General features: G+C 41.5%; 1 protein-coding gene across 2 annotated transcripts in view; it reads right to left on the bottom strand.

Annotated features, from left to right (window-relative positions):
- The window catches only part of CDKL2 (cyclin dependent kinase like 2), a 36,629-nt gene that overhangs the window by 918 nt on the left and 22,229 nt on the right, over window positions 1-13,482 (bottom strand). Inside the window, exons 7-13 of one of the 2 annotated variants that reach the window (XM_003790078.2) lie at window positions 13,149-13,237; window positions 10,209-10,344; window positions 8,540-8,838; window positions 7,874-7,967; window positions 5,636-5,759; window positions 5,044-5,150; window positions 1,711-1,799 (exon numbers count right to left, since the gene is read on the bottom strand). In XM_003790078.2, coding sequence (XP_003790126.1) covers window positions 1,734-1,799; window positions 5,044-5,150; window positions 5,636-5,759; window positions 7,874-7,967; window positions 8,540-8,838; window positions 10,209-10,344; window positions 13,149-13,237 — 915 coding nt within the window. In that variant the 3' untranslated portion in view covers window positions 1,711-1,733. The remainder of the gene's footprint in view (window positions 1-1,710; window positions 1,800-5,043; window positions 5,151-5,635; window positions 5,760-7,873; window positions 7,968-8,539; window positions 8,839-10,208; window positions 10,345-13,148; window positions 13,238-13,482) is intronic. The other variant, XM_003790077.1, reaches the window with a different exon arrangement.

Raw genomic sequence — 13,482 nt, 5'->3', positions numbered from 1 at the left:
GTGGCATCATAGCTCACAGCAACCTCCAGCTCTTGGGCTTAGGCGATTCTCTTGCCTCAGCCTCCTGAGCAGCTGGGACTACAGGTGCTCACCACAAGGCCCAGCTATTTTTTGGTTGCAGTTTGGACAGGGCCGGGTTTGAACCCACCACCCTTGGTATATGGGGCCAGCACTCTACTCACTGAGCCATAGGCGCTGCCTAGCACGTTCATCTTTGATGCTACAGATGCTCAAAATGCTTTATAAAGTTGGGCGCCGGCCACATACACCAAGGCTGGTGGGTTCAAGCCCGGCCCTAGGCCTGCTAAACAACAATGATGACTGCAACCAAAAATAGCCAGGCATTGTGGCAGGTGCCTGTAGTCCCAACTACTTGGGAGGCTGAGGCAAGACAATTGCTTAAGCCCAAGAGTTTGAGGTTTCTGTGAGCTGTGCTGGCACGGCACTCTACTGAGGGTTGACATGGTGAAACTCTGTCTCAAAAAAAAGCTTTATAAAGTTAATTTCAATAGAACACTTAGGAGAATGTGGGACTCTATCACCATCATATTTTAAATAGTTAATGAGCTTGAGCAAATAGCAAATTATCTCTCAAAAAGTCATATTTTTGTTTTGTTTTTTTTTAATATGAAAAAGTTACATTTAAAAGGAAGGCAATAGGTGGTGCCTGTAGCTCAAGTGGGTAGGACACCAGCCACGTACACTAAGTCTGGCAGGTTTGAACCTGGCCAGGGCCAGGTAAAACAACAATGACAACTGCAACAACAACAACAAAAATCTGGGCATTGTGGTGGGCACCTGTAGTCCTAGCTACTTGGGAGGCTAAGGCAAGAGAATTGCTTAAGCCCAAGAGTTTGAGGTTGCTGTGAATTGTGACACTGGGGCGACATAGTGAGACTCTGTCTCAAAAAATAAATACATAAATAAAGAAATGGAAGGCAATTATTTGGTATAACACTGATCCCTTTTTATGGGGGAGAGATTACCAAGTACAGTTATGTACCATATAATGACAGTTCAGTTGATGGCAGACAGCATATTTGACAGTGACCCCAGTAGATTATTAAGGAGGGACATTCCTGTGGCCTAACAGCATCATAGCTGTTGTGACACTTAGCACAATACATTACCTTTTCTACCTCTAGATACGTTTAGAGACACGTATTGTGTCCCATTGTGTTATAGCCGCCTGCCGTATTCAGGACAGGAGCAGTGCAGGCGTGTAGCCAGGGCACACTGTGCCCCATGCAGCCTAAGTGTGTAGCAGGCCACACCATGCAGTTTCGTGTCTGTACACCAGGATGTCTGCGCAGTGATGAGACTGCCTCCAGAAGTCTTTCTCAGAACACCACGTGAGGTGCGACTGTAATCATTCTGTCTACCTTGCTTTATAAGCGCACACGACACATTACTGATGAGAGCAGTAAGTGTGCAACCTTCTCAGGCACTTGCTACCCTGAATTCACGTTGCTATATCCAATACAACACCAGAAACTAGTTTGAGAGATGTGAGCTCTATGAAAATGATTTTATCCCTGAAACAAATAATACTTCTGGGTCTCTAAGTGGCATACTCTTTCTCTATAAGGACTTCTTTCTCATGGGATCCATCACCAGAGAATGTTTCAACTGAAACATCTGGTCTTCAGCAAGACACAAAATATCTCCCATGAAAGCCTGCACACCTTAAATGTGGGAAACCAGACCTACCCAGTTCAGGAACAAAGTGGCCCTCAGTGCTGGTGTTCCATTCGAGGCAAGTCAGGCTCTGAACCATCCGATAGGGGTGTGCCTGAGACCTGTACATTAATAACAAAGCATTGTCAGTTTCCAGTAATGTAGAAGTTCCACTTCACAACTCTTTGAGATCCAGTTGTTCAAATACAGATGTTTAGAATAAACTATTCATAGTTCCAGTTGCTTACATGAAAAAGAATGAAGTAAAGGGATATTATTCTTTACCTCTTAGTTTATACATACGTTAAAAGACACTTCTCATATGCCTGGCAGTGTAAGCCCACTATAACCCACCTCTTCTACTTGTTATAAAAATATAAAAACAAAAACCTGCTGGAATCATAATATAAAGACCTTAAAGCAGCCAGTACAACTACGCTGCATGAAGTAAGGGAAAACATGCTTGAAATGAATGGACAGCTCAGCGCTCGTCATCCTAGCATTCTGGGAGGCTGAGGAGGGTGGAGTGCATGAGCTCAGGAGTTCAAGACCAGCCTGAGCAAGAGAAAGACTCTGTCTGTACTAAAAATGGAAAATACTAGCCAGGCTATAGTCTGTAGTCCAGCTAATTGGGAGACTGAGACAAGAGGATCACTCAAGCCCCCAAATTTGAGGTTTCTGTGAGCTATAACCATGGCACTCTACCCGGGGTGACAGACTGAGACTGTTTCACAAAAATAAAAAAAATAAAATAAAATAGGCTCAGTGCCCGAAGCACAGTGATTACGGCACCAGCCATGTACACTGAAGGTGGCAGGTTTGAACACGGCCCAGGCCCGCTAAACAACTGCAACAAAAAAAATAGCCAGGCATTGTGGCGGGTGCCTGTGGTCCCAGCTACTTGGGAGGCTGAGGCAAGAGAATCACTTAGGCCCAAGAGTTTGAGGTTGCTGTGAGCTGTGACGCCACAGTACTCTACAGAGTATGACATAATGAGACTGTCTCAAAACAAATTTAAAAAAATGAAAAAGAAATTATCCAATCTGAAGAATAGAAAGAAAAAACATTTTTAAAAAATAAACAGAAGTAACTGTGAGAAAATACCAAAAGTTCTAACGGGTGTCATTAAAATCTCAGAAGGAGAGGAGAAATAGATGGTGGCAGGAAAAAATACCTGAAGAAACGATGACCAGAAACTCCCCCAATTTGGTAAAAGATATAAGTTCTCAGGTTCAAAAAGCTTGGCAAACCCCAAGGAAGATAAACTCAAAGCAAACCATACCTAGACACATCATGTTCAAGCTAGTGAAAACAAAAGATAAAGATTAAATCTTGAAAGCAGCTAGAGAAAAATGAAACATTAGAAGCAGGGAACAGCAATTCAAACGCCTAAGAACTCCCCCACCAGGAATCAGGATATCAGCAGACAGAGGAATAACATCTCTATACTGCTGAGGCAAAAGAAAAAAAGAAAAAAAGAAAAGACAAATGCCTGTCAACACAAATTCCATATCCAGTGAAAATACAGTTCAGGAATTAAGGTAAAGTCACTGTCAAATAAAGGAAAACTATGAGAATTTGTCACCACCAGAACTGCTCTGCAAGAAATACGTAGGGGAGTTTTTCAGGCTAGAGAAAAAATACACCAGAGGAAAACTGGTATCGAGGGGGAAAAATCAGAGGACAGCAGAAATGGTAAATAACCAGAAAAATAATTTTTTTCTCATAAATTATTTAAAATATTTATGACTGTGTAAACCAAAAAGTATGCCATGTGTGGTGAGGTTTTCAAGGTCTGTGAATGTGATACAATTGATAGTTCCGAAGTCAAGTCCGAATGGGGGGTGGGAGTATGTTTGCAAGGTTTCCATGTCTAATAGTAAGTGGTAAAATGTAGGTGATGAAAGATTAGCTATTTATGTCGTAATCCCTAGTTCAATCACTTAAAAAAATAGGGAGATATCATCTCAAAACCAATATTAAAAATATTCAAGAACAAAAGAAAGCCAGAAAGAAAAAAACAGAGAACAGGCAGAAAACAAATAACAAAATAATAGTGTTAGAACCAAACACATCAAGGGTCACGTTAAATGTTAATGGTCTATACACTCTGCAGTCAGCAGAACTATAAAGAGAGGCTCATAAGATCGAATTGATTAACTGAGGCTCAGTTAATCGAACTCATTTCAGTACTGTCTGAAGAGACTTTGTGCTTAGAATTAACGTTACTAATCAGCTGGCCTTGTCTTGGTGGCCCTGATGTAACAGCAGAGTAGGTCAGAGCGGACCGCAGAGGAGCGGTCAGAGAGATTCAAAGTGTCAGAAGGATTCCCCCACTGTTCCTGGCTTTGAAGAAGGAGGGATTGGGCCATGAATCAAGGAATGCTGAGTGGCCTCTTGGCACTGAAACAACACCTCGCTGTCAGCCAGCAAGGAAACAGGGATCTTGGCCCTGCAACCAGCTGCAACTGAATTCTGCCATTCTGTCACAGCCTGAAGTGAGCCTGGAGTTGGATTCTCCCTGAAAGCCTCCAGAAAGAAGGCTGCCACTGCCCTTCAACCTGAGTGACAGAGCAAGACCCGATGGGAGGGAAAGGAGGAGGGAGGGAGGGAGGGAGACAGGGAGGAAAAGCCTGCATTAACGAAAACCTCAGTCCTGCAAACAACCTAACTGCCCTTCGTCTGGGAGAGGGATACACAGATGGTGTGCCCACACAGGGGACTACCACTCAGCAATAGAAAGGAGCGTGCCATTGATAAATTCAATCACACGGAAGAATGTCTGGTGCCATGTCAGAGAGAGCAGCCAGATTCAAAATTACCTAAACTGTTTCATTCGCTTTCTATGACGCTCTGGGAAGAGGTAACTACTGGGATGAAGAACATACTGGCAGTTACAAAGGTCTAAGAGCGGGCAGAGGGTTTGACTACAAAAGCATAGGGAGGATTTTGCAGGGAGAAGGATGAACCTGTAGTTTATCTTGATTATAGTTAATGGTTACAGACTCTATGCATTTGTTAAAACTTAGACCAAAAGGAGTGAATTTTACTGTATGTAAGCTTTAAAATAAATGATTGCAACTAATTATATTCCACTGAACAAAATAGGGATCTAAGAGTCCACAGTGACATAAATAACTAATCAATTGTAAGCACATTGGATGGCCATGGTATAGGTACATAGTTTCAAAGTGTCGCCCCATGAATTCTTGTTCATTACACATGTTCATTACACACAAAATCAGCAAGAAAAATTTCATAGATCTCACCAATAAGTCCAGTTCTTAAGGGAAAACCTTCCCTAAAATACTTCATCAAGTATGAGAGAAAGCCGAGTCCACCCAATGTACAAACGTATTTCTGTACCTGATGTGATGAGAGACCGGGGGTGTGCAAGTCAATAGCAGCCAGAGAAGGAATTCGAGATTCTGAAAGAATTTTGTTCTCTTTCTTTACTAGCCTGGAATTTCGAGCTGGATGAAAATGACCAAAACACAGTAAAAGTATTAGACGCTTTGTTAGTTCTTCACATCTTCTATGTAACTCTCAGTATGGAGTTGGTATGGGTATGTGAACATTTGAGACAGGTACTGATCTTCAACTGAGAAGTTAAGAAAGCCTCTCTTCATTTCACCAAGGAAAGACTCCAATGGGTCTTGTCCGGACTAACCTTTACCTCCTGTCTTGATTACGTCTTCCAAAAAAAGAATAAATGGAAATAGGATCTCCAATGATCAGCCAGCACTGATTATGCAGTGCCTGAAAGCAGGCTGACATCAAGTTGGTATTGAACTAGCTATTGGCATTGCTTATATACTTAAGTATGTACAGTTTATTATGAATTTTTATTTTTGATATTCTGTTTAATTAATGTACATTTTAAACAAAGGGGCTATAAAAACAAGTAAATGTGTAAATAAAAAAATAGCTACAGGAAGTAAAAGCATCGTGAACGTACTTATGCCTTCCAAGGCTCTGAGCTCAGGGAGATGATTGTAGTTCAGTTCGGGCAGACGGACATCTGTCTTGGAGTATTCCCTTCTTTTCTTATTTGCCTGGAAAAGGTTCTTTTCAGTGGAGACCTAATATCATCAGAATGGTTAACACGAATTAGCTTCCAGGTTAAGTAGGCTTCCCCTTCTGTAATTTCTATGTCCACATCCTAAACCTTGAGAAATTGGAGGTCTAGAGAATAATTAAAAAGCTGAAGGACATTGATCACACAGAAGACAATTTCATCCAATTACTTCAAACCTCTCCCTCTTTAAGTTTACTAAAATTGCTAACAAGTAGCTAATTTAACTGGTCTGACTTTCTCCTTCTGCCAATCATCAATGTGAGTGCTGGAAAGGAGTTAAAGGTTGAAAATGCCAGCAAGGCTGGGCCTCACGACACTTCCTAGGCTTCTCAGCAAATAGCTGCGGTGGTCGACGTTAATTTTGAACGGTTCATTTTCACATATGTATCTCATCTTCTTCAAACTTGCTTTTAAATTTTCTAATATAATCTTTTTATTCATTTTTCCATATTTGTCCTGGTCTTGCTCCTCAGAATTAGCACATAATAATATCTTCCTAGGAATATAGTTCATGAAGTAAAGAATTATAATTCCAATTATTTCCCTATCCTTTCTGAGTACTATTACTTCATAGTAGATAAAGTCAGAAAAAATAACAAAGTGAGGACAGCAGTAGCACTCAAACTCTACATCTTTATGCATTTAATGCTTTTCCCAATCTTTTTCATGTAAGAATCACAGAAACCACATTTTTCACATTTTCAAAACAAGTGACACAGAGAGAGATTATGTGATTTGCTTAAAAAAACCCACATGTCATGATGAAATACACACAAGCACATGTATAATGAATGATAACATTAAGCCACTGAGGTTCCACAATGCTTTGAGCTTTTGAATTTCTTTCTTTTAGATGTTTCTGCTTTTTTCTTTTTTTTGAGACAGAATCTCACTATGTCACCCTTGGTAGAGTGCCATGGTGTCACAGCTCACAGTAACCTCAAACTCCTGGGCTTAAGCAATTCTCTTGCCTCAGCCTCCTAAGTACCTGAGACTACAGGTGCCTGCCACGACACATGGCTATTTTTTGTTGCAGTTATCATTGTTGTTTAGCAGACCTAGCTCAGGCTCCAACCCACCAGCCTTAGTGTATAAGGCCGGCGCCGTAACCACTGTGCTATGGGCGCCGAGCCTCTGCTTACGCTTTGAATAGAAGTACTAAGGGCTCTTGGTTCAAATCAGCTGTAATGTAAAATTATTAGTTCAGAAAAACTATCTGCAAATACAAAAAATAAAATTAAAAAACGAGTTCAGAATGGGTATGATGGCTCATGACTATAATCCTAGCATTCTGGGAGGCTGAGGCAGGTGGATCGCCTGAGCTCAGGAGTTCAAGACTAGCCTGAGCAAGAGTGAGAACCCCATCTCTAAAAAAACTAGCCGGGCTTTATGGCAGGCACCTGTAATCCCAGCTACTTGGGAGGCTGAGGCAAGAGGATCGCTTGAGTCCAACAGTTTGAGGTTGCTATGAGCTAAGATGCTATGGCACTCTACCCAGAATGACAGAGCGAGACTCTGCCTCGAAAAAAAATAACTAAATAAATAAAACTAAAAAACAAATAAAAATGAAGTCAAACTATCAGATTTATACATTCAAAGGGTCATAAATAAAACACACGTTTATAATAATAATATATTCATATCTCAACATTGGGGCACAAAGCATCAAAGAGAGGTACTAGTCTTCAGTCAAGAGTGGGACAGAGTCCAGGCCAAGGTCTGCCTGTGTTCATTGTCCTTAAGGTAAGACTCCTGTGGGCCTTGCCCCCGTTCATCTTTACCTCCTTTCTTGATCACTTCTTCCAAAGAAGAACAAATAGAAATTGGATCTAAAGAAGAACTGATCAGCAAGCACCAAGTTAAGAAAGTTTACTATGTTCCTCAAAAAAATAAAGCAGATGTTGTTACTAATATGTAATAATGTATTTATATTTTCAGAAATAAAACTTATTTAAACTTTCTGAATTTCACATTTATGACTATGGCGGGCCGGGGTGATATGTGCATAATATGTCTCTGAATAAAATTCTCAGTTCTTCACTATCACATTTGATATTAATAAAAGTCTAGAACTGAATAGCAGTTGTGCTCTGTTATCACTGAGAACAGTTTACTTACTGATGTGTTCACATTAACATTATAAATGCCTGATGGGGAATGTTTATTTGGTTTAACAAATGGAATACAATACTTCTTTGTTTTCTCATCCACCCTGTAAGAAAAATAAAAAGAAACGTAAGTTAGAATCAGCAATAAGTATTTTGTCAAGCACAAAACCAAATGACATAGCGCCAGGTGGCGTGTGATTTAATCAGGATTTAATCTGCCTATTCTCAAAAATACACACACATAAATTTGCTAAGACGTTCTGTCCTGTGTCACTGCCTTCCTGCCTCCCACCAGCCTCCAACCTCTTACCAAACAGATTACTTCAAAATTCCCCAAAGGAGCTTCTTTGTACCACTAAATGCTCACAGCCAGCACACGCAGCGGCGACCTGCCCAAGATCACTGGGCTCTTTTATTAATATTACGACAACCTTATTTTACATTATCAAGCAGTGCAGCTGTAGCTTCCGTTGACCTTAAACAGCACAACCCTACTTTCAGAGGACTTGGGTGGACTTTTTTACCAAGTGCAGCCACAAAGTCCTTTGAAACGACTGATGAGGATGAACAGAGTCTGGAGTTCTGAGAGTAAAGCAAGGTGGACAGATTGACAAACGCTTGCAACTCGCAGATAATTCCTTATGCAATGTTTTGGCCTTATTTTCTTAATTCATACCTGTAACTTTGAACTGCTGGTATAGTCCCCATTGCAGAATTAATAGTGGGAACAACTGCAGAAAGATTGTGTGTGAGTGGGGGGATCGCCGTGCCCGGGTGCCGTGTGTGACCCGCGGTGACGTTGCTGCAGTCTCTGAGGCTTGTTGAAGGCACTGTTTTGACATAGCTTGTCCCGTTGTCATGGAGACAGCTGGCATTTGAAGCTCTATTGCCTTTTTCAACTTTTTCTCCATCAATTTTTGGCCCTTTCATTTTAAAAACTTTATAATCCTTAATTTTGGGATCAGCATTGGTATCCTGACCATTAAACAAATAATTCAATAAGGTTAGTGACCTGAGGAGAATAAAAAGTCACCTCTTCCTATAAAATACTTGTTTGGTAGAACAGAATTTCATAGCTATCACCTTTTTGTGACATTTTATTTTCATTTTTAAAAAATCATTATTACTGTTTTCTGTGTGTGTGAGGTTTTTTGAGAGACTCTGCCGCCCAGACTGGCATGTCCTGTCTCATCAGAGCTCACTGCAGCCTCAAATTCCTGGCTCCAGCAATCCCACTGCTTCCTCCTCCCAAGCAGCTGAGCTAACACGCAAGCCCCACTGTGCTGGGCTAATTTTCTCTCTTGTTTGTGGAGACAGGGTCTCACTGGGCTGCTCAGACTGGCCTTAAACTCTGGCCTTAAATGATTCTCCAACTTCGGCCTCCCCAATTGCTGGGAATCCAGGTGTGAGCCCCCACGCCTGGCCTTCCTGTGCTCTTTATTCTACCTAGGAAATTAAAATTCAAGATTCTCAGACAGTTATTGGGAAATACAAAAAGAAAATGCAAACTGCACAGGAATCAAGAATGCCACTTTTGTTCTTGTAGAATCAGAGTCAGGGAATACAAAATTGGGAGCTTTTTCTTCTTTTGGTTCACTTGATTGGAGTGGGTTGGTGGTGAACTTGAATTACCTCATCATGATGGTGCCTGGGAAATTTACCAGGAAAAGCAAACCTAAATTAAATATCCAAATCCCAATTTTCAAAAATTCTACTTTACGTAAAATTCTAAAACCAATAATTTTCACTCGTATCATTTAAGGAAGAAAGGGGGTGTCTTTGCCATGATGAGACCATTACACTCCAGTCTAGGTGACAGAGCTAGGGTTTGTCTCAAGAAAAACCCCCCACCATCCAGGAGCATCAGGATGTATGGACGTATGTGCACACACACGTCTGGGTGCTCCTGGATGGCTGCAGTTTTCCTAACAAGAACTACCACACAGCGTGGCGTACAATAGGAACTCCAAATACCAAATGTTCGGCTTTTAGACAAGTAATATCTATAAAAAAGACACATATATACAACTAAGCTAAAAGTTAACAACTTGTTCACCACTCAGTAAACTCTATATAATATAAAGTCTTCATTTTTTTCTCAAAAAAGTGGGAAAATAAGTATATTGAATTAATTTTTTTTTTTTGAGACAGAGTCTCACTATGTCACCCTCAGTAGAGTGCCATGGTGTTATAGCTCACAGTGACCTCAAACTCTTGGGCTTAAGTGATTCTCTTGCCTCAGCCTCCCAAGTAGCTGGGACTACAGGCAGTGCATGTGGCTGGCACCCTAGCTGCTGAGCTACAGGTGCCGAGGCTGAATTTAAAATTTAAATATGAAAATTTACCTGAACTACAAGTGTTTTTCTTTCTTCACTTAAGGAATCGTCCTTCTCTTTTTCCTTCTTTCTATTTTGGGATTTTTTAGATAAAGAAATATTTTTGGCATCTTTCTGTACTTTTAACTGTAGTTCCTGAGAAAACCTACATAAAAATATATACATATATATGTCAATAAAATGAACTGGTATGAGACAAATAAACCAAGAAAAAAAATTGATTTCTAAGATATTCATTTTTTTAAAAATTGAGTGTTAAACTAGACTATGTTATTGAAAATGAGAAAATCCATGGCATAGATCAGCAATTGTTTTTGTTTTTGAGACAGTCTTACTTTGTTGCCCTCTGTACAGTGCTGTGGCATCATAGCTCACAGCAACTTCACACCAAGGGCTCAAGCGATCCTCTTGCCTCAGCCTCCCAAGTAGCTGGGACTATAGGCGCCCACCACAACACCCAGCTATTTTTAGAGACGTGGTCTCACGCTGGCTCAGGCTGGTGGAACCTGTGAACTCAGACAATCCACCCACCTCGGCCTCCCAGAGTGCTGGGATTACAGGCGTGAACACCTGGTCTTAGATCAGCAATTCCGAAAGGGTGGTCTGTAGACATTTAGCAATTTCTAAGACCTTTTCGGGGTTGACAAGGTCAAAGACACTTTGACTTTAATATGAAGGTGAACATTGCCTTGGTGGCACAAAAGCAACGATGAGTAAAACTGCACCAGAAGGTTTAGGCAGTCATTGTTTTGTTCACAACCACACATGTTCAGTTTAAAAAAAAAAGCAGTTTCAGTAAGAATGTCTCTGGTAAAATACTTTTTTACACATTAACTTTACTAAAGCCAAACCCTGGAGCACATCTCTTCATACTGCACATGACAAAATGGGAATATGCACAGAGCGCCTGTGCCAGAAGCCAAGTGCCCAGTCCGTCTCTAGAAAGCACTACGAGACTGAGACACAGACGGAGCCAGACACTTGCATCCTGGAACAAAAGGCCAGAAGACGTATAGTTATTCAGAATTAGGTTATTTTTGCAGCTATCTTCTTTTTTTTTTTTTGAGACAGAGCCTCAAGCTGTCGCCCTGGGCAGAATGCTATGGCATCACAGCTCACAGCAACCTCTAACTCCTGGGCTCAAGCGAGCCTCCTGTCTCAGCCTCCCAAGTACCTCGGACCACAGGTGCCCATCACAACGCCCAGCTATTTTTTGGTTGCAGCCATCATTGTTGCTTAGCGTGCCCGGGCTGGATTCAAACCCACCACCTTAGGTGTATGTGGCTGGCGCCTTAGCCACTTGAGCCACAGGCGCCAAGCCAGCCATCTTCTTTTAACAAGTAAACAATGTGAGCTTGTCACTTCAAAGAAAATAACTGATAATATTTGCATCAACGATGAGGATTCAAACTTTATACAAAACTTAGAATTCTGTGGAAGTGTAAGCTTAGCAGTTTTTCAATACTTACAGACTTTTCTGATTTTTTTTTTTTTTTGAGACAGAGTCTCAATTTATCCCTCTTAATAGAATGCCATGGCCTCATAGCTCACAGCAACCTCAGACTCCTGGGCTCAAGTGATCCTCTTGTCTCAGCCTCCCAAGGAGCTGGGACTACAGACACTTGCCACAGTACCCACCTATTTTTAGAGACAGGGTCTTGCTCAGACTGGTCTCAAAATCTTGAGCTCAGGCAATCCACCCACTTGGCCTCCCAAAGTTCTAGGATTACAGGTGTGAGCCACCACGGCCGGTCTAACTTTTTGATACTGTATGATGAAATATGTCAACATTTTCAAGATCTGCATACCCTAGCAAATCAGTGTTTTCCAAAAGCCTAAAGCATGCTGTTACAAATGCATAAGTGAGTAAAAGGTCCATTTAAGAGGCAAGATAGACAATTAGATTTTAATGTCATGGAGGAAGAGAACTTCTTTGATAAGGTTTCAGATTCTACGATGCAACCTTTAGGAAACTGCAAATATCAATCAAGGAGGAATAGAATCAAAGTTTTCACATAGAATCAAAGAAGAATACCGACAAAGGCTCAGCACCTGTAGCTCAAGTGGCTAAGGCACCAGCCATATGCACCAGAGCTGGTGGGTTTGAATCTGGCCCCGGCCTGCCAAACAATGACAACTACAACCAAAAAATAGCTGAGTATTATGCAACCTGCAGTCCCAGCTACTTGGGAGGCTGAGGCAAGAGAATCGCTTAAGCCCTGGAGTTGGAGGTTGCTGTCAGCTGTGATGCCCCAGCACTCTACCCAGGGCAATAGCTTGAGGCTCTGTCTCAAAAAAAAAAAAAAAAAGAATACCGACTAAGTCTCTAAATAGACTATTAAAACATCCTTTTGTTTCCCAACTACATATTTGTGTGAGAACAGAGTTTTTTCCACATACTTTAGCCAAAACAACATGTTACAACTAATTAAATACAGAAGCAAATATGAGAATCTAGCTGTCTTTCACTAAGCTACGTGTCACTGCCACTCAGCTCACTAGCTTTGGTTTTGTCGGCTGCACTGAGCCGCAGCTGGTGCACCATAAAGGATGGCCCAGCAGCTCAGGCACCCACAGGTCTGTTGTACCCGAGTTGTCCAGCACAGCAGCAGTGTCAGCGGCATCACAGGACTCGGCGTGCTGTGAGCTTGGCGGCGACAGGTGACGGCAGCTTTATAACTGCAGGAGCACCTAAGGTGATGATGTCACACAGTTGTTAGCCACAGAGAGATCAGTGACCTGAGAGGTAGACGTCACCACAGAGAGACAGGAAGAGAAGCATGAAGTGACTGCTTCGTGACCTGGGTGGGAGCTCTAGTGAGTGCATGTGGGGCCCCCTCCCCAGGCACTGCATGTAGGTGGCAACAGAAAAACAGCCAGTAATTGTTACAGAAACCTTGCATTAAGCCCAGGTTGGTACAACTTGAAATGCGTGGGTCAGTATCATACCTCTCAGCAAATCCATCCAATTGAAAAAAGTCATGGTGCAGGAGCTCAGCACAGAAGGGTCTTTTGTCTGGGTCAGTATGTAAGCATTTCTGAAAAATCAAGGACATGTATAGTTCATATCAAAGACAAATGGCCTACACTTGAATTCGTAAATACAGAAAGATAGAAAATTCCTCTTTACTGGCAATGAGTTCTACACGTCTAATAAAGCACAAATCTAGACAATGACCATCAAGATTGCTAATATCACAGATGGAACTATACAAACCTTCTATGAAGGAGTGCTATCAAAAAACAACTCAATCCTGATCAAACTCTAGCTCTACTATCAGCT

Source organism: Otolemur garnettii, unplaced genomic scaffold, assembly GCF_000181295.1.
Source record: "Otolemur garnettii isolate 467f Iridium unplaced genomic scaffold, OtoGar3 scaffold00039, whole genome shotgun sequence".
Classification (NCBI taxonomy): Eukaryota; Metazoa; Chordata; class Mammalia; order Primates; family Galagidae; genus Otolemur; species Otolemur garnettii.
Note: the sequence above shows the minus strand (reverse complement) of the source record. Positions and strands in the feature narration are given on the sequence as shown.